At 31.0% G+C, this 18548-nt stretch overlaps 1 protein-coding gene across 1 annotated transcript; it reads left to right on the top strand.

The window, feature by feature from the left end:
- Window positions 1–35: 35 nt before the first annotated feature.
- LOC139515960 (actin-related protein 2) lies at window positions 36–16190 on the top strand. The gene is made up of 8 exons (XM_071305751.1): window positions 36–194; window positions 5326–5436; window positions 5795–6010; window positions 6667–6739; window positions 10202–10338; window positions 10635–10784; window positions 12039–12317; window positions 13496–16190. The coding sequence occupies exons 1-8, from the start codon at window positions 147–149 to the stop codon at window positions 13664–13666; spliced, it is 1185 nt and encodes a 394-aa protein (XP_071161852.1). The 5' UTR covers window positions 36–146; the 3' UTR covers window positions 13667–16190.
- Window positions 16191–18548: the final 2358 nt, after the last annotated feature.

Genomic DNA, 18548 nt, shown 5'->3' on the forward strand with positions numbered 1-18548 from the left:
GGCTATAGATTTTACAATAACTAATCACGGACCTTGTAACGTATTTCCCGTTGTGAGTCAAATGCCGGGGTGTTAACTTCCGGTTTGTCTGCTAGAAGGAAAAGACCAAAGTTTGCATATTACTGCTGAATCCATCACCATCTGCCATGGATAAAGATGGAAGGAAAGTTGTTGTCTGTGATAATGGCACAGGAGTAAGCACTTTGAAAAAAATATTTCATACTTTACCGTTCTAATGATTTTAAATTTGTAAACAAACCCGGAAGTGTCAATATAGAGTTCCTTACTATTTATCTTTATATTTTTAATGCATAAAACTATACGAATAAAAATGCACAAACTACACTAAATGAACACAAACATATGTAATTCATTTTCACTTTGCACATATTACTTTATGAATCTGCATTCTATCAACATGATCCACAAATGTCTATTACCCAATACTTTTATTTGCCAACTACCCCTGTTGTAGTGTTGACAATTTTGAAGTTTTAATGCAATGAACTTTTCTAATCTTGGAAAGGCATTGAAAACTTTACTTGCATCTTGAGTACCAGTAAATTTGCTTGCGGTATTGTTTTCTAAAAAAACAGGTTCCAAACAGTCTGCGCAAATGGCGGATCTAGGTGGAGGGGGGTGGTTGGACCCTATATGTACCTTTTTTTTGGAAGATCAATGCATTTGAATGGGGACATATGGTTGGACCTCCTTCCCCTCCCCTGTCTATCCTGGGTTCGGAACACACCCCCCATTTTTTTTTAAATGGCTGTATCCGCCCCTGTTGCCAGGGATTGAAGTTAAGATTTTGGCACGGTTGCCCACAGCTTAAATTTGTAGACAATATATATAGTTTTAAATTAGGGAAGAAGAAATTTCAGTAGCCCACACCAAATTTTAGGGGCCATTGGTGAGTGTGCCTCTGCTAATTTCATACTGTGTCACTCTGTGTGCACCGTTACTAATCCGCCTCTCTGCGCTGTTACAAATGTACTAACAGTGCTACTGGCTTTAGCCACTAGTCTGGTGCCCAAGACTAATTAAACTTTATTCGAATTAGTTAGTTTATTAAAAACTTTGTTTAGACACATAAAAAAAAACCTCTTAATATTGGGTCTTTAGACTAGTAGTCAAAAAGTATTTAGTGCAGACTGTCGAAACATGATTACAGGAGTCCAAAACTAGCAAAGCCTGAAATAAAAATTTGACAATGGATTGGTCTTCTTTGAATTCAGTTTCATTTATATGTGGTAGAAAAGATTGCATGTATTTTCTAGGTTATGAAATGTAAATAAGATTCTAGACGTTATTTTGAAAATTGTTTTCTCTCATTGTCATGATTGTCAGTTATCAGGAAGATTTGATTTCATATCCTGCTTGTTATTATTCCCAATCTTAATACCAATTTTAAGTCTTGGTTTGTTCATTTGAACTTATTCTGACTCTAATTCAAATTATCAAAAGTTACAAAGCAGCTAATGATAATTCTCTTTTATTTACTTTTAGCAGGTTACATGTACAATGATGTATGTTGTTAGTGTTTCCTGCAGCTTTTAAAAAGGGCAGGGTAATTGTTAGCTCAGAGGGCACATTAAGCACGATGGACAACAATTTTAGGGCACTTACTTAATATAAACAGGCAATTTCTATAAAATGGATTCATTTAAAACATACTAGTTTAATGCTATAAAAAGGACATATACATCTGTAATCAATCATTAAAACAAATTGTTAAACAAGAAAAAGTGTTTAAAACATATATATGAAATATTTAAAACAATAAACACAATTAAAAACAAAATCAGTTCTTTAAAAATGTTTAAAAACAAGAAAGAACTATGTCATATATATATATAAAAATATTGCTTTTGTCATATTAATTGTCATTGACAAATCCTCCTTTTTTCCCCTAAAAACAGGTTGACACATTCCCTGATATCCAAATCATCTATTTGCTGACACTAGAACAAGATTGTTTACAGTTGACACATTCAGTCTATTTCTGCCTCTTTGGTGCTGAAAATAAATAAATTACACATAAAACAAGAATATCTTAAATAATCTGGAAGTTTTTTCATAAATTGTTCCTTTCTTAAATTAATTCAAATTAAAAACTGAAGAAGTAAATTTAAAAAAAATAATTTGATGAAAAAATGAATTAATTGAAAGTAATTAATATGCAAGTGATTTCATGAGATCATTGGCCTAACTCAACTTTAACCTTAAATTATCCCTTTGACAAAAGTTTATTTTTACCCCCGAAATAACAGTAACACCATTGCAAGTGCGTAACCATTTTGTAATAAAAATCTACAAACCTTTAAAAAAATGATAAAAGCTTTCTGCATTTTGCGGCCTGTTTCTCATTTTCTTCCTCACGTTTTCACTTCCGATTTGTTGATGGCATGATAAGTATCTGTATTCACTATTCAATCTTTTGCAGTTTGCTAATCAGCTGATTACGAAATCGATTACAAAATGGCGTCCTAGTGAACTTTTGTTTACGTTTGAAGGGAAATAACTCTAGCGGTATTCATAAAATATGTCATGTCTAAGTTATCAACATCAATCTGTAAATTTAAATACATATACATTTGTACATGTACATGTCTTTAAGTAAAATTGTACATACATGTCTGTTTACTGCTCGCCAAACTACGTTTTAGATTGGGGAAAATGCATAAGAAACCAAACTTTGTGTTAGTTAATCATGTTTAAATGTACACTATGAATCTTATTTCAGCTGAGGCCAAAATAAAAGATTTGTTTGTTTTCCCTCCCCATACCTGGGTCAAAAATAAGCTCCCTTGTAAAAAAATATTTTCCACAAAAAAAATTGATATTATTTATATTCCCTTAGGCCAAAATAAAAAGATTGTATGTTTGCCCAAACGCCACCGACCCAAAATAAACCCGCCGACTCAAATTCTTTTTTTGACGTTTTTTAGAAGAATTTTTTTTTTGCGGATTTTTTTCGTGTCTGCTCCGTCATCGTATAAAACTTAAAGTTTGTCGTCTTTGCGTTTGAAAGTAACTATGAATAAGATTAAAAGAAAGCGCATAAGAGATGCAGTTAATCGATATTCGATGTCCTCTGTTTTTATGTTCTGACTTAACGAACGTAAAGAAGTGAAACATGTGAAGTGGCACAGTTTTTTTTACGCTCTAGTTGTCTGTACTACCAAACCCTTACCTATATGCTCAATGTTAATTTCATCGTGTAAACGAATATCTGATAAGAATATTCAGGTAGATTTGTTCAAAACCATGTGCGATCGAATATTTTCAATGTTATTCTGACAGGAAATGGATCCGGAAGTTGCGAATATACAATCTTGCAAGAAGATTTTGTTTTTACTGAATAAAAAGGAATTATTTCTTGATAAATTGTTGTCTTTAACTATAATCTTCCTTTATCATGTGAATTAGATGCCTTTTTTTCAAATAGTTCAAATTTACAAGTCTTAGTTGACAAGATCAGTACGTTGCTGTTTGGGAGAATTTGATAAAACTATAATTGCTCACAGAATCAGAATATAATCTTAACTGAATGTAACTCCTTCTGAATAATTTATTGCAATATAAATATAAATCCCCTTTGACAAGAGAAATCTGGCTTTTGTCAGAAATATTTTTTTCACATGTGCAAAAGTAAACACATGTTATGGTGGGATTTTTATACAAATTTGTGAGGAAGCCTCTGGAACCTGATGACCTAAAAATAAAATAGTCTTCAGAAAACGTTAACTTTATGCAATTATACTTTATCAATAATGATTATTTTCAAAAATTTGAACTTGATTATTTAAAGAAATAAAATTATAACAAATATGTTTTTAGTTTGGAGATTCTACAGAACATGCTTTGATCTATTTATAGCCAAATTAGTTTACCTGTGTGATAATGTTAAGAATTGAATGCTTCTTTTTGTAAATTTATTTGGGTGTAAAAGCGTTGACCGAAGTACATTTTGTATGAAGCGCGGAAGCGCTTCATTCTAAAAATGTACGCACGGTCAATGCTTTTACAACCCTATAAAGTTACAAAAAGAAGCATTCAATACTTATAATTACATTTTTTAGCTATGATCATGAAAACACGAATTTTATATATTTTATTATTTAATTCACCTGTGCACTTTATTGTTGGAGCACATGTTATCATGAGTGAAAAGTTGTATTGAGCAATGCAACTGATTATGGAATAACACGTGATGTGCAGTTAAACAATCAGAATAAAATATTATAATGAAACATAGATCTAATGTAATTATTAAAATATAAATTTTCAAAAAAAAAAAAAGACAAACTATGGATGGTAGATAATAATTCATTTAAAATATTTTAGGACATTTAATCTATTTTAATAGATATAGGGTTTAAAAACTGCAAACAAATTAAATCAATACATACATGACATAGTCAGCTGATATTTTTTTTTACACAAACATCGTGTTGATGTAACTGTTGAAAATCACTTCATAAATCCACCAGCCCTTTCACACATGTAGCAATTGTCAGGGTTATAAACATCTCAGGATACAAATCATAAAGTAGACTAATTTATGTATAGAGGTTTTAAATTCATGGCTTTTGGTTGACTCTACAAAGGTTTTGACGAAAAAAACAGATGTACTGTTTTAAGATCTTTAAAAATTTTCATGCAAATTCTGAAAGAAAAAAAAAAGAATTTGCCTACCTACCTACCCACACCCAGTCATCATGGGTCGGGTTTGGGCAAACTGAAATATTTTTAATTGTGGCCTTAAATAATTTGTTTCCATTTTTGAAAAGTTCTGGACAGCAGAAGGATTGATAAGTTACAAAAATGAAGATAAATACACTCAAATTAAGCACAAATAACTGATAATTATATAAGTGGCCTCAACTGGATTTGTCAAACCATTCATGTGACCATACATGTACATACATGCTATGACATCCAGAAAAGGAAAAAAAATAACCTGCCTTCCTGGTCTGTTTACAAAAGGTAACCCAGGGAGGGGAAACAAACATTCTTTTAAATGTTGCCTGACTTGCATTTAATTATTGAGTTTGTCAAAATTGAGTGAAAGGGTACTCATAACATTTGAAGTTGCAAAGTTCGGTTGAGCATATACAAGTTGCTGAGTGTGATGTGAAAATAAAGATTAAAATGTGAGCATATTTCTGAATTTGATTTTCTTAAAAAGTTAGAAAAACAGGAAATTATGAATTATGTTGTCCTTTTTTTTTGTATGCCCCTCTTGGACATACTTTAGAACTTTTAAATTCTTTTATTCTGAAGACCACTAAAGGAAGCTTCATACTTGCTTTGTACTTTCAGTTTGTCAAGTGTGGTTTTGCTGGTTCCAACTTTCCAGCGCACATTTTTCCATCATTGGTTGGTCGTCCCATTATCAGATCTACAGCTAAAGTAGGAGATATAGAAGTCAAGGTAATTTTCTTTATTAAACATGTTTAATGCAGTAAATTAATAATAATTCAAAGAGATTTATTATACTGTTGTAAATAATTTAACATGCTTAAAAGACATAAGGTTCCGAGAATCTATGCCATAGTTTTGGCTTGTGGATATTAATTACAAAAAGAATTTAAAAATATTCACCATTCTATTATTAGATTTAATATCAATCATGAATGTTATTTGTAATCAAACAACATTGCTTTGAATGGCTTCACATTAATATGAAATATTGATGTTGTGCATTCATTCAAAATGAAATTCAGCAACATATATTTTAAGAAATTGCAGACTTCTCTAAGTAATTTTGTTTCTTGCTGACTGATTTCAGGATCTGATGATAGGAGATGACGCAAGTAAACTTCGATCCATGTTAGAAGTAAATTACCCCATGGAAAATGGAATAGTTAGGAACTGGGAAGATATGTTACATTTGTATGACTATACATTTGGACCAGAAAAGTTAAATATAGATCCTAAAGACTGCAAGATTTTATTGACAGAACCTCCAATGAATCCAACGAAAAACAGAGAAAAAATGGTGGAGGTTTGTATTTGTATTTTGATTGTTGTTGATTTTTTCCTTCTTTTATTAACAGAAATCACAACCTAAATTTGAAATTACCAGAGTTATCTCCCATACTATTTGTCATGAAATAGACTTAGAACAAAAAAGTGGATTCAGTAAAAAATAACTCTTTGATAGTGGTAGATTTAAGGTGTAGCATAGATTTTGAGTGATTCACCTCTAAGCATCTATTTTCAATAGATTACATACTTTTATGACTTAGTACAATGTAGGAAAATATAAGGTTTAGTACCACTAGGAATGACAAACGTCTTTGCAAACATAATATATTTATTAACGTACATGGGATTATATTCAGAATGTATTAAAATGACCAAACAACTTTTCTAAGACCATGAAGACAGGTCAAACAATTACTTTTGAAGTTATTGCTTATTCTTTATACAAAATGTAATAGACTAATTTACCTTAAATAGACTGGAAGAGGTGTCTTCTCGTTGGAACATTTCACTTACCAACTATCCTTTTATAATGATGTATGGCTTAAGGGTGCAGCAATTTCAATTTTTTAAGTTATTCTTAAATGCAAAGCATAGGATTTTGTCTTTTCACTCCAGTGATTTTACTGTTTAATATTATAATTTCAAATTCATGATTTAATTCTTTATTTACAGACTATGTTTGAGAAATACCAGTTCCACAGTGTATATGTAGCTATCCAGGCTGTATTAACATTGTATGCTCAAGGTAACATTTACAATAAACCTCTGTAATGACACAGCAGTGAAAGCTAGTTTGATTATGTAGAAGTATTGGTCAGTAAACTCTTTACGAAGCTAGTTTGATTATGTAGAAGTATTGGTCAGTAAACTCTTTACAAAGCTAGTTTGATTATGTAGAAGTATTGGTCAGTAAACTCTTTACAAAGCTAGTTTGATTATGTAGAAGTATTGGTCAGTAAACTCTTTACAAAGCTAGTTTGATTATGTAGAAGTATTGGTCAGTAAACTCTTTACAAAGCTAGTTTGATTATGTAGAAGTATTGGTCAGTAAACTCTTTACAAAGCTAGTTTGATTATGTAGAAGTATTGGTCAGTAAACTCTTTACAAAGCTAGTTTGATTATGTAGAAGTATTGGTCAGTAAACTCTTTACAAAGCTAGTTTGATTATGTAGAAGTATTGGTCAGTAAACTCTTTACAAAGCTAGTTTGATTATGTAGAAGTATTGGTCAGTAAACTCTTTACAAAGCTAGTTTGATTATGTAGAAGTATTGGTCAGTAAACTCTTTACAAAGCTAGTTTGATTATGTAGAAGTATTGGTCAGTAAACTCTTTACAAAGCTAGTTTGATTATGTAGAAGTATTGGTCAGTAAACTCTTTACAAAGCTAGTTTGATTATGTAGAAGTATTGGTCAGTAAACTCTTTACAAAGCTAGTTTGATTATGTAGAAGTATTGGTCAGTAAACTCTTTACAAAGCTAGTTTGATTATGTAGAAGTATTGGTCAGTAAACTCTTTAATGGTTCAATACGAAGCTTACAAATCAATTAGAGTAGAAATGATCTTAAAAGAAAAGAAGTTATCTCCCCTAGACTTACATTCTGAACAGGACAAACAAGACTGTTCAGTTTAAATTCACTCTTGCTGCTGTTGAGGAATACAATATCAAACAATGTAATTGGAGGTGATAATACTATGATTTACAAACTGTATGTTAAACATGAACCTATATTCATGTCACTATATAGATTATACAGAGATATTCCAAATGAATTGCCTACCAAATATTCACAACAAAGGGTGGGTTTTAATATAACTGGATTGCCTTTTGTTTAAAGTATATTACTTTTTATCCAGCATCTGAGTAGAAATTGATAAATAGCAATTATATTGTTACAAAAGTAAGGTAGTTTTTTTTTCGTCAGAACATTTATCTTTTTTTATTCAAGCGTCACTTATACATTGTTATAAGTCTTTTGTAGACAAATGCAAGTCTGGCTTACAAATTTTAATCCTGATATCTAGATCTTTTTTGACAACAAAAGTCTTATCCAAAATCTAAAAAGACTTCTTGGCCCCCGAAGATTTGTTAATTCGTGAACACACATGTGGCCGATTTTATTGTAGCTGTATGGAGATTATCATTAAATGGTATACCATTTATTTATTTCCATTGGAAACCAATAAAAAGCATTTATAATCCTTTAGTCTGCATGTTATATGAATGTTTCTTGTGACCATTATTGTATTCAAATTACTCGAGACATTGCAAACATGAACATGATGAAAGGTAACTGCGATATTAAAAAAGTATATATGTATATATATATATATATATGTATATAAAAAGTTTTATGGTTTTTGTATCATAATCGCTGTTGTGGAATGAAATAAAATCATAGATTTCAAGCAATAAAAGAAGAGAATGCAATGTGTCAATTGACCGGTAGTTGAATGTATCTGTTGTTGTTCAACTTAGCATTTCTGGTTTGAAATAGACCCATTTAAGAACTAAAGTAAGGGGTTCCAGTTAATTAGGCTTGACACTCATAACACCTGCAAATCTTCTTTAGTACATGTAAAAAAATCTTCAAATATTTTACTTTGATTTTTTTTTTAAAAAAAGTAGTTTCTTTCATGCAAATAATTTGTAAAATTGTAAATGTTCCTGCAAGTTTTACAGTAAATTTATGAAATATTCCTTCAAAATTTAAAATCCCTTAGGCTAAAGCTTCTGACCTACTTACTTTTGAACCCTGACACATAGAACTAATTAAGTGTCAGATTATTATGCAAATAGTTATTTCCAACTAAGATAGGTTGTTGGGTTTGAAAATGTATTGATGAAAGTTACATTTAATTGGAGATTTCAATTTGTTAACAGATTATTGCTCTAGTTAAATGATCCCACAGAGATTTGAGGAAAAGTTAAATCTTATGATTCTTTAGAATTGATACAATTAAAAATTGTATTGATTTTAAAAAGCAATAATTCAAGTTAAGTTGGATAAGATTAAACAAAGATCGTGTGATTACGTAAAGGGATATATTCCCCTGATATGGGTCACATGATTACAGTAAAGACATATATTCCCCTGATATGGGTCACATGATTACAATAAAGAGATATATTCCCCTGATATGGGTCACATGATTACAATGAAGAGATATATTCCCCTGATATGGGTCACATGACAGCCCCATTTTGTAGGAGTTATGATTATTTACAAATCTTACAGCTGAATTAACCTATTATTTCTATAAAAAAAACCAACACAATGGTATTTAGAAAAAAAGGTGATGGTCATTATATTAGGGGACATGTACAGTGCATGTGGGTATCAGTCACAAATGAGGGTCAACATCTTCCTTGGCTTATATCTTTACTTATAAGGATGACTGATACCTAAAATGTATATATACACAGTACATTAGTAAATTATTAGTTAGTTATTACATTTGTGTATTTCTTTTGTCTGAATTGGAAAAAGATAAATTAACTATTAAAATAGTTGATTGTTTCACCAAGTACTAGTGGTTTATTGAATATATTTATCTTTTTAGAAGCTGAACTGGTATATGTTTGTTTGATCTCTTTTAATGATGGTTTATGTTACCAGCTTTAGCTTCAAATAACTTGATAGCTTAATCTCTTTTAGTATTGTCATAGATACATATTTTAGCTGTAACTACAGTTTGTTTTTGATAAGGGCCTTTGCTAGATTTAAGATATCTTTTTGACCATGTTCTTCAAATGTTCATTTAAAGGGTCCCCAGAGTGGAAGAAATGTGTTTTCCTCCATATTTGCCAGAGAGAAAAAAAATTAAACGATTTAGTTTTTTGCAACAGTTTTCATTTTTTGCCAAAAACTTTTCTTTTTTATTTATCATGTTAATCAGTCCTCATATTTTGAATTCTGATATCATTTTTGGTATGCATCTCTGTGCAATTAATTCTTAGTATTTAGTACTATGTAATTTTTGAAATAGAAAGGATATATTACGGTCTTAATAAAGCCAGCCTCCATTATACAGATGTGTTTATGCATTACCATTATACACACATTTTTGTTGGTCAACTTATCAATGTTGAGTTGTTTTCGTCTCTTCTTTTTCTTCATGGTCAAAGAACAATATTACTTGTCTTGTATTTTTAAGGATTACATCTTTCATGTAACAGAGTAACATAAGTTTTGTGTATTTTCAGGTTTACTAACTGGAGTTGTAGTAGATTCGGGTGATGGTGTTACACATATATGTCCTGTTTATGATGGCTTTGCTTTGCCACATTTAACAAGACGTTTAGACATAGCTGGTAGAGATATAACTAGATATTTGATAAAGGTAAATATTATTTAGTGTTTTGCTTTTGGTGGAATAAAAAGGGAAAACTCCTTCATTTAAAAATGTTTGGTTTTTGATGGGAATAAAACTGTCAAAGGAAGGGGGGCTTAAGCAACATAAAGGCAAGATGTAAATGGCTGTTTCTATACACACACACCCATTACATTGAAATTAATATAAAATGAGGCCTAATTTTCTGTCATGGTCATTGAATTTGATGTCATGCAATTTTCTAATGTTAAGTTTTATGATTTGTATTTCAATCCTATATGATATGCTGTGGCTTTTTATTTTAGTTATTATTACTGAGAGGCTATGCCTTTAACCACTCAGCAGACTTTGAAACAGTGAGAATGATGAAGGAAAAGTTGTGTTATGTAGGATATGATATAGAACAGGAACAAAAATTAGCTTTAGAAACAACAGTACTTGTAGAAACTTATACAGTGAGTATAACTCCAGGGTTGTAGTATATTACCTGGCTAACATCAACAACGGCATTTATCGGACCACAGATGAATTATCACGTTGTGATTGGTTAAATGCCGTCATGTGGTGACCCCCTATGAGACCGTTTGGGGTTAGTAAGTTTCATATGGGGTTCATGACACGTTAATGGCGACGTCATCTATTAATGTTGTTGTGTTTCATTGTTTATTTTTCAACAAAACGCCGCAGAAAAAGTCCAGCATCCGATAAATTCGTTATACGGTTAACTACTGACCCCCTATGGATCCGTATGGGGTCAGTAGCGAACCATATAACTTATATTAGTGTTACCCTTGTCGTCTGTACATCCCAAAATTGTACACAATGCTTAGAAACACAAAACAATGATCAAGTTCAAATTTTGGTTGCTTCACTTTTATCTTTCTAGAGTTATATTCCTTTAAAATGTTATATGCAAGTGGGGGCACATCTGTTTCCCTCCATTTATTTAATATTCTGACCCACAACAAACTTACGAAGGAAATATTGAAAAAGAAAAATATGAGTTAAAGGAGTTGTTTGATATACTTCTTCAATGAAACAGAAACTAAAAGACATACATAAAAACAAACAACTTATTTGTTATCAAATAGTACATGTAGTATTTAACAATAAACAAAAGTTTGAACATCTTTTCAATTATAGACAGAAAGTAGATATCTTGAATTACTTCACTCCACAAGCAGAATGTTCTATTTTTCTCAGTTTTAAAAGAGTACATTTTTGTTACTCTACATGTATATAATATGACTGAAACCATTAGTTGACTGTTTAGATATTATTTCTGTTAAAATTGAAAATGGAAATGGGGAATGTGTCAAAGAGACAACAACCGGACCATAGAACAGACAACAGCAGAAGGTCACCAATAGATTTTCAATACAGCGAGAAACTCCTGCACCCAGAGGCATCCTTCAGCTGTTAAATGTATTACAATTTCTTTACATTTAAGCATTTTACACCTTGTCCTCAAAACTATTGGAGACATGACTCTAACTAAATGTAGCACAATGTGTCATTTAGCATATTTATCATGTTTAAAAGTTATCAAAGGAACCAGGATTATAATTTAATAGGCCTAACACGTAAGGCAGTTCATTATTCTTTGTTGAAAACCAATTTTATCGAGGATATCGTAAACCATGAATTTATTTATTCAACCTAATCGCCAAAAAATAAAGTTTGTTAATTTTAAAATTAATTTTTTTCAGCTGCCTGATGGAAGAATAATTAAAGTTGGAGGTGAAAGATTTGAAGCTCCTGAAGCATTATTCCAACCTCATTTAATTAACGTAGATGGAGTGGGCGTGGCCGAACTTTTATTTAATACAATTCAAGCAGCAGATATAGACACTCGACCTGATTTTTATAAACATATTGTGTTATCAGGGGGTAGTACTATGTACCCAGGATTACCCAGCAGGCTGGAGAGAGAACTTAAACAATTATATTTGGAACGAGTGCTGAATGGAGATACAACTAGAATATCGGTAGGTACTTTTAAAGGGTGTCCACATTCCTGCTGTAACCATTTGTATGTCTTTCTGCTATCCCCTTTTTATGTCCCCATTTAAGGGCATTATGTTTTTCATTCTGTGTTTCAGTCTGTTTGTCCCTCTTCAGGATAAAGTTTTTGGTCAAGGTAGTTTTTAATGTTGTTAAGGACCAATCAACTTAAAACTTAGTACACATGTTCCCTATGATATGATATTTCTAATTTTAATACCAAATTACCCCAATTTCATGGCCCAATGAACATAGAAAATGATAGTGCGAGTGGGGCATCCATGTTACATACTATGGACACATGTTGTTTTTTCTGTATTGGTATGGATTTTTGTGATGTTCATAAACAATGATTGTTTTTCCAATGTAAAAATGTGTTAAGGATATATGTGGCAAGTTAATCTGCAGTGATATTGTTTGCCTCAAATTATACCCGGAATTCGGCCTTTTCCCCTAGAGACAATTCCCAATTACTAAAAAAAAATGGCTTAAAATTCCTCCCAAAAAGTTATACATTTTCCCCAAACAGTGATGGCATTGGTAGTAATGTTTGTAAATATCGTATTCATGTTATTATTTTGATATTAGAGAGCACTTTTGAGATCCGGTTTTCTGATCAGAATCATCATGGTGTTTGTAACACATGTGGTTTTCAATGCATTAAGTACCATCATCGCTTCTGTTTCTTTCCCCTCTCCGAAAAGTACCTTTCAGGTTGAAAATGTCTGACAACCAAAATATACATGAAAAAAAACCAGTGCAAAAAAGACAGCAAAGGTCGGAAAAAAATCAGAGATGTGTTAAGAATAAAATATACAAATTTCCCGATTTCAATAATTTTCCCAATAAAAAACGGTAGAGGTAGTTTTGAAAAAAGACAACAATATCACTGATCTGTTAAACAACAGAATGTTGTAATAAAAAAAAACATGACTATAGGGGAAATGAAAAAAATGTACCTGTACTTTGCCAACATTCATATTTTTGTTGTTGTGAAAATGTATATAGCAATGCCCTAGATATTGGAAAAATATTTTTGAAATAAGAATTGTGAAGGCTTATGAAAATAGTTACAATATTCACACTATAGACTCGCAGTTGCTTTGGGTTATGGACAATTTTAAAAAATAAGACTTCTTTTAAACAAATCTTATCATTTCAGAAATTCAAAATAAGAATTGAAGATCCTCCCAGAAGAAAGCACATGGTGTTCTTAGGTGGAGCAGTATTAGCAGACATTATGAAAGATAAAGATAATTTCTGGATCACTAGAGCCGACTATCAGGAGGAGGGGCTACGTGTGCTGAATAAACTCACTGGACCAACGAAATAAACATTCCAATCATCGCTTAGCAACCAATAAACGATCAAAAGTTCATATCATAGAGATACCAGACATTTAGTGAAGCTGAGCAAGGTTGATTGTCGTCTGCAAGCATCATGTACATGTTATGCTGCCTCTGCCTGCTTCAGACATAATTGTTACATGTTTTAAATCATGTTGACAGTATTTTTCCATATTTGTTAATGTGATAGTTAGATTTTTTACATAGTTAGTTGCAGGGTGGAATCCAAAAAGTTTAGATTTTAGATGAATTTGATGATTAAATATTTTCACGTTCACAAATTTTATTGAATTTCACTTGCAACAGAATTTACTTGTTGAAGCGTAAAGAAGCTTATATTTTATACAGCATTATTACATCTATGTACATCTAACATACAATCAGCTTTGCTTGGCTTTATTAATACTTTGATATGAAAATCGTTACATGTATTTTATTATGAATGTCAATATTGGTGCAGATTTCTGAAAAAAATGTTTCTGATAAGGACTTGTATACTGTGGATTTAAGATTTTTGTTTTGGGAATAAAATTTTAATGAATTTCATAGGTAAAATTGACCTTAAATCCATGTGCAAAACAAACAAAAAAATCATTGGCTTGCATACATAATTTTTGCAAACCATGAGATCCTGTATCCACAAATTTCCAGAATAAAAAAAAATTTTATCCTTTAAAAAATCTGAATCCACAGTATATATATGCATTGAGTAAAAGTAAGCAGATTTATGATCATAAAAAAACTTGATTGGCTGTCAGACAGTGTTCTCCTAAGATTTTTTCAGATAGCTCCATCAGTGTTCTCCCCAGAAATTTCATTTAGCATTATGGTAAACAGGGAAATTGGAAATACCATCTTGCTTCTAAAAATTATAGCATCACATCCAAAACATAATCTATAAGAAAACCAATTCAGATAGCATCACATTCAAAAATATAGCATCGCATTACCCTGATGCTAAAAGGTCCTGGGGAGAACACTGGCTCCATGTGATTTGAAGTCATTTTGCTTCTCTAACATTTAACACTTACAATATATTCTGTTTAAAAATCTATACAGATAGCCTCATGGAAAAAATCTACCACTCTGGTGTATGTATCATGTATAATCATGATGCTGTAAGGCATTGGGGAGAACACTGTAGACTAGGGAGAAATACATATACTCTTATTACTACTATAGCAATTTCATTTTGGGTATCTTTTGAAAATATGATATTAATTCACACATACTTCATGAGACTGATTGACTCAATAAATATCAGGGTTCATCAGAGGGTTTTCAGCCTTAATTGACCCTAGTCACCTTTGGATAATGTGTGTGACCCTTGAAAATTCTGTAAGATGTTGTCTGGTCCTTTTTACCTTTAGATTTTGGCCTATGATGAACCCTGATATTGTATGAATGATTTGGATATGTTTTACATGATTGTTTTCATGGTATTTTTGTTCCATTATGGATCGATGGCACTGCTTTAAAAAATACAGCCTTTATATACAAGTCTTAAGAAAGAAATTCTTTAGCAGGTTCTTTTAAATTATCAAAGAAATGTCTGTGAAATATTATAAAAGAAAAAGATAATCGTACAAAATTTAAGTAACTAATAACTTAGAATATGTAGTTATCTAAAGATGGATAAATCAAAATCAAAATAGTCACACATTTTAAATGTTAAGCAAGAAGAAAAACAATTTTTATTAAACTTTTGCAAAGTATAAAATTTATTTACAAGAATTGAAATGAATGAAAGTACCTTTGTAAGCTGCTACCATTCCAAGGAGTTTACAGATATCCATTGGCAATCTATTTTATGACTTTTCTATATTTTTATAATGTATATTTGTTCTGTTGAAGTCTGATTATTTATAGAATTGAATTAAGTCTTGTAATTGTTAGAATCATGTGTTCTTTTAAAATTACATGGTGCTCCATGTAAGTCTTTAACTTGTGTCATTGATTGGTAAAATCACTTTTAACTTTCTTAAAGAGAGCACATATACCTCTTTTTTGTTATAATTTTGTATATGCACCTGAAAAAAAAGCACAGTTAACAAAAACATTGGGAAAAAATGTTATCAGTGAGTTACTTTCTGATGGAATTTTGCTATAGCTTATATGCTTGATGAAATATTTAAAGAAATAAGACCTATGAATTTGTTCAATTTTAGAAAAAAATGAAAAATTAAGAAATGAATGAATATGCCTTTTGATTCAATATTCAACAAATCAAGTGAACCTTTCAATTTCTATCTAGATATAGAAAATTTATCTTTTTACTCTTCATGTTGAAAGGAAAAGAAAATTAAATGGCAATATATAACATTAGAATTTTTTATAGAGGAGGGATGTTTTCACACAATAGTAAAATATATAGAAGGTGCTTTTTTGTATGATTTTCCATGTCTCATTATATGTATATTATTATATTTGTAAGATATTGTGTATGCAATGATTATGTATCAAATAATAGTACTATTGATAAAATGTCTTTCAAATAAATTTTAACAGTGATTTGAATGGTTGTTTTTAAGCAAGTTTTTATGGCCCAATGCTACAAGTATTATGGGTTGTGAGTTAGAACCCCACAGGTGTGTTCAAATCAAATCTTGATAGGTGAGGATTGTTTGATTTCCTGCCAAATGTCCTGGTTCTCTCTGGTTCATAGGCATCCTCCACCAATAAAAATTTGGTTAAAGCTATTGGAAATGGTGTTCAAAAACTCAAACAAAAAAATTATTAGGAGTTTACTTTTTGACTAGCAAGTCAGTTAATTTTGGTTGTTTGGTGAAAACTGAGGAACCTTTTGTGGAATTTACACCAAACATGTGGAAGGACTTTCACAAGAATTCCTCTTTTTAATTTTTGGCATAGAGTAGAACACTGAGGTTAAACATAGCTATAAAAGGGTCTTTCTGGGGTTTACATAATATAGATCAAAGGATCATTACTCCAGTAGAATGTGTGAAAAAAAATAGAATAAAAAGGCCCAAAAAAATAAAGAAAATAGAATAATGGGCTGCTAAAATATCAGAAATGGAGAATAATGGGGAAGATTTATAAAGAAAAGAGAAAAATTGCATTTAAAATCATTTCAATTGAAATATTTACATGTATTGCCATTTACACCATATATAATCACAACATAATAAAATAAAAATAATCAATATCAACAAGATCATAAAATATACATTCTAATGCAATAACGTTTGTAACGTTCATTTTGATTGGATAATGTCACTTATATACATGGCATCAATTGACAATTGATGCTATGGGACGTACGTGCAAGCGCAGATGGCATGATATGCCAGATTTTAAATACATGTTTTAACGTTTTCTGTTAGTTTCATTAGAATGGAGATAACAATATTGTATTTTAAGCTCCGACAGCATTAATTGGGGATTTGATGGTCGCAAATACCCGTTTACTGTCTCCGCTAACGCATCGCCAGTAAACTTAATTTGCGACCATCAAATCACAAATTGATGCCGTCGGAGCTTAAAATACAATACAGTTATCTCCTAATTATAAAAGTAATTACTTAAAAGAGTTTCCTGTCCTCCGATCTATAGATTTAAAAAGGGGTTCAAGCTTATTTACCTGAATGTTTGATCTTGGGTTGAGTTATATGTGTAATTTTATCTTTATTCAAAATAATATAAAATTGAGAATGGAAATGGGGAATGTGTCAAAGAGACAAAAACCCGACCAAAGAGCAGACAATCATATAAAATTGAAGTACTCCCTATCCTGACCCTGTATTACATCATCAATTTATTCACCCACATCAACAAAACTATGAAGCAATATATAAGGTTGAAAAAAAACGTTTATATTAAGGTTCTCATAGGGTTTTTCTGTTTTTATTGTACCTTTTGTGACTGCGCAGTTCACTATTTACACTTCCAGTCAATTTAGTAGAACAGTATTATCCATATTTATTGATAATAAACAACATTTGGCTTAATGATTAAGTCCTCTGCACAATATATACATCATAGATAAGATGGCGTACTAATCTCTAGTAGACATTCATCCTTATTTAACTTAAGATGCTCTCAAAGAGTGCAGCTATATGGTAGACAGACACACTGGCAAACAATAAGATCAATATTGAGCGGAAATAGAGAAAACATATTTTTAAAAAGTAACCAAAACGTTAAACTTTTGTGATTGTAATGGCATACCAACATTCAATAGTTCTGTTTCTTCTTTAAGTATTTAGCCATTTCCTTAAACTTTAAGTCCGAGATTGCACTGAGGGTCATTGTTTTAGAGCCGTTATTTGGTTGTTTATCTTTTTTCATTCGACAATTGTTTCTTATGTAAGTAGATACGTGTATACTTTATTTTAAGAGGGTACTTATTTGAATTGCTATTTTCTTTCCTTATTTTTTTAATAATCAATATTGGGTCATTGGAGATCCTTTATTACCTCTCTTGTTGATACAAAGTTAAAATGAGGTGATAGATCGGAGTTTATGATTTTTCACATTTCTTTCCCCTTCTTAATGTACGAATGGTTGATTGTTTGATTGTTTGTTGCTTAATGCTCGGTTGCAATTATTGTATGCATGTAGAAAAGCCTAAGTATTTCAAAAAAATCAAAGTTTTGTAACAGTTAATTTATAATTAGGAACATAACTGGGTACTAAGGAAATTAGATGACAACTTAAATTTGGCTGATAAATGCCAAAGGTGAAAGAATAAGTTTATGTTTAAAATGGAAGTCAGAGGTTGCAATGCTGATCATTGTAATGTTGTATGTGCAGTGTTTTGTGAACCGTTATTTGGTTGATCGTCTTTTTCTTTAGACAATTGTGGTGTTTCTGTCTTAAGTAAGTGCAACCTTAGTATTTAGAGGGTAT

The sequence above is a fragment of the Mytilus edulis genome, chromosome 3, assembly GCF_963676685.1.
Source record: "Mytilus edulis chromosome 3, xbMytEdul2.2, whole genome shotgun sequence".
Taxonomy (NCBI): domain Eukaryota; kingdom Metazoa; phylum Mollusca; class Bivalvia; order Mytilida; family Mytilidae; genus Mytilus; species Mytilus edulis.

Bases quoted from the DNA above. Each gene is read 5' to 3' on its own strand.
- LOC139515960 (XM_071305751.1), top strand. From the start codon at position 147: ATGGATAAAGATGGAAGGAAAGTTGTTGTCTGTGATAATGGCACAGGA. The intron at 5,437-5,794 runs GTAATTTTCTTT...GACTGATTTCAG, and splicing joins TAGGAGATATAGAAGTCAAG to GATCTGATGATAGGAGATGA. The intron at 6,011-6,666 runs GTTTGTATTTGT...CTTTATTTACAG, and splicing joins ACAGAGAAAAAATGGTGGAG to ACTATGTTTGAGAAATACCA.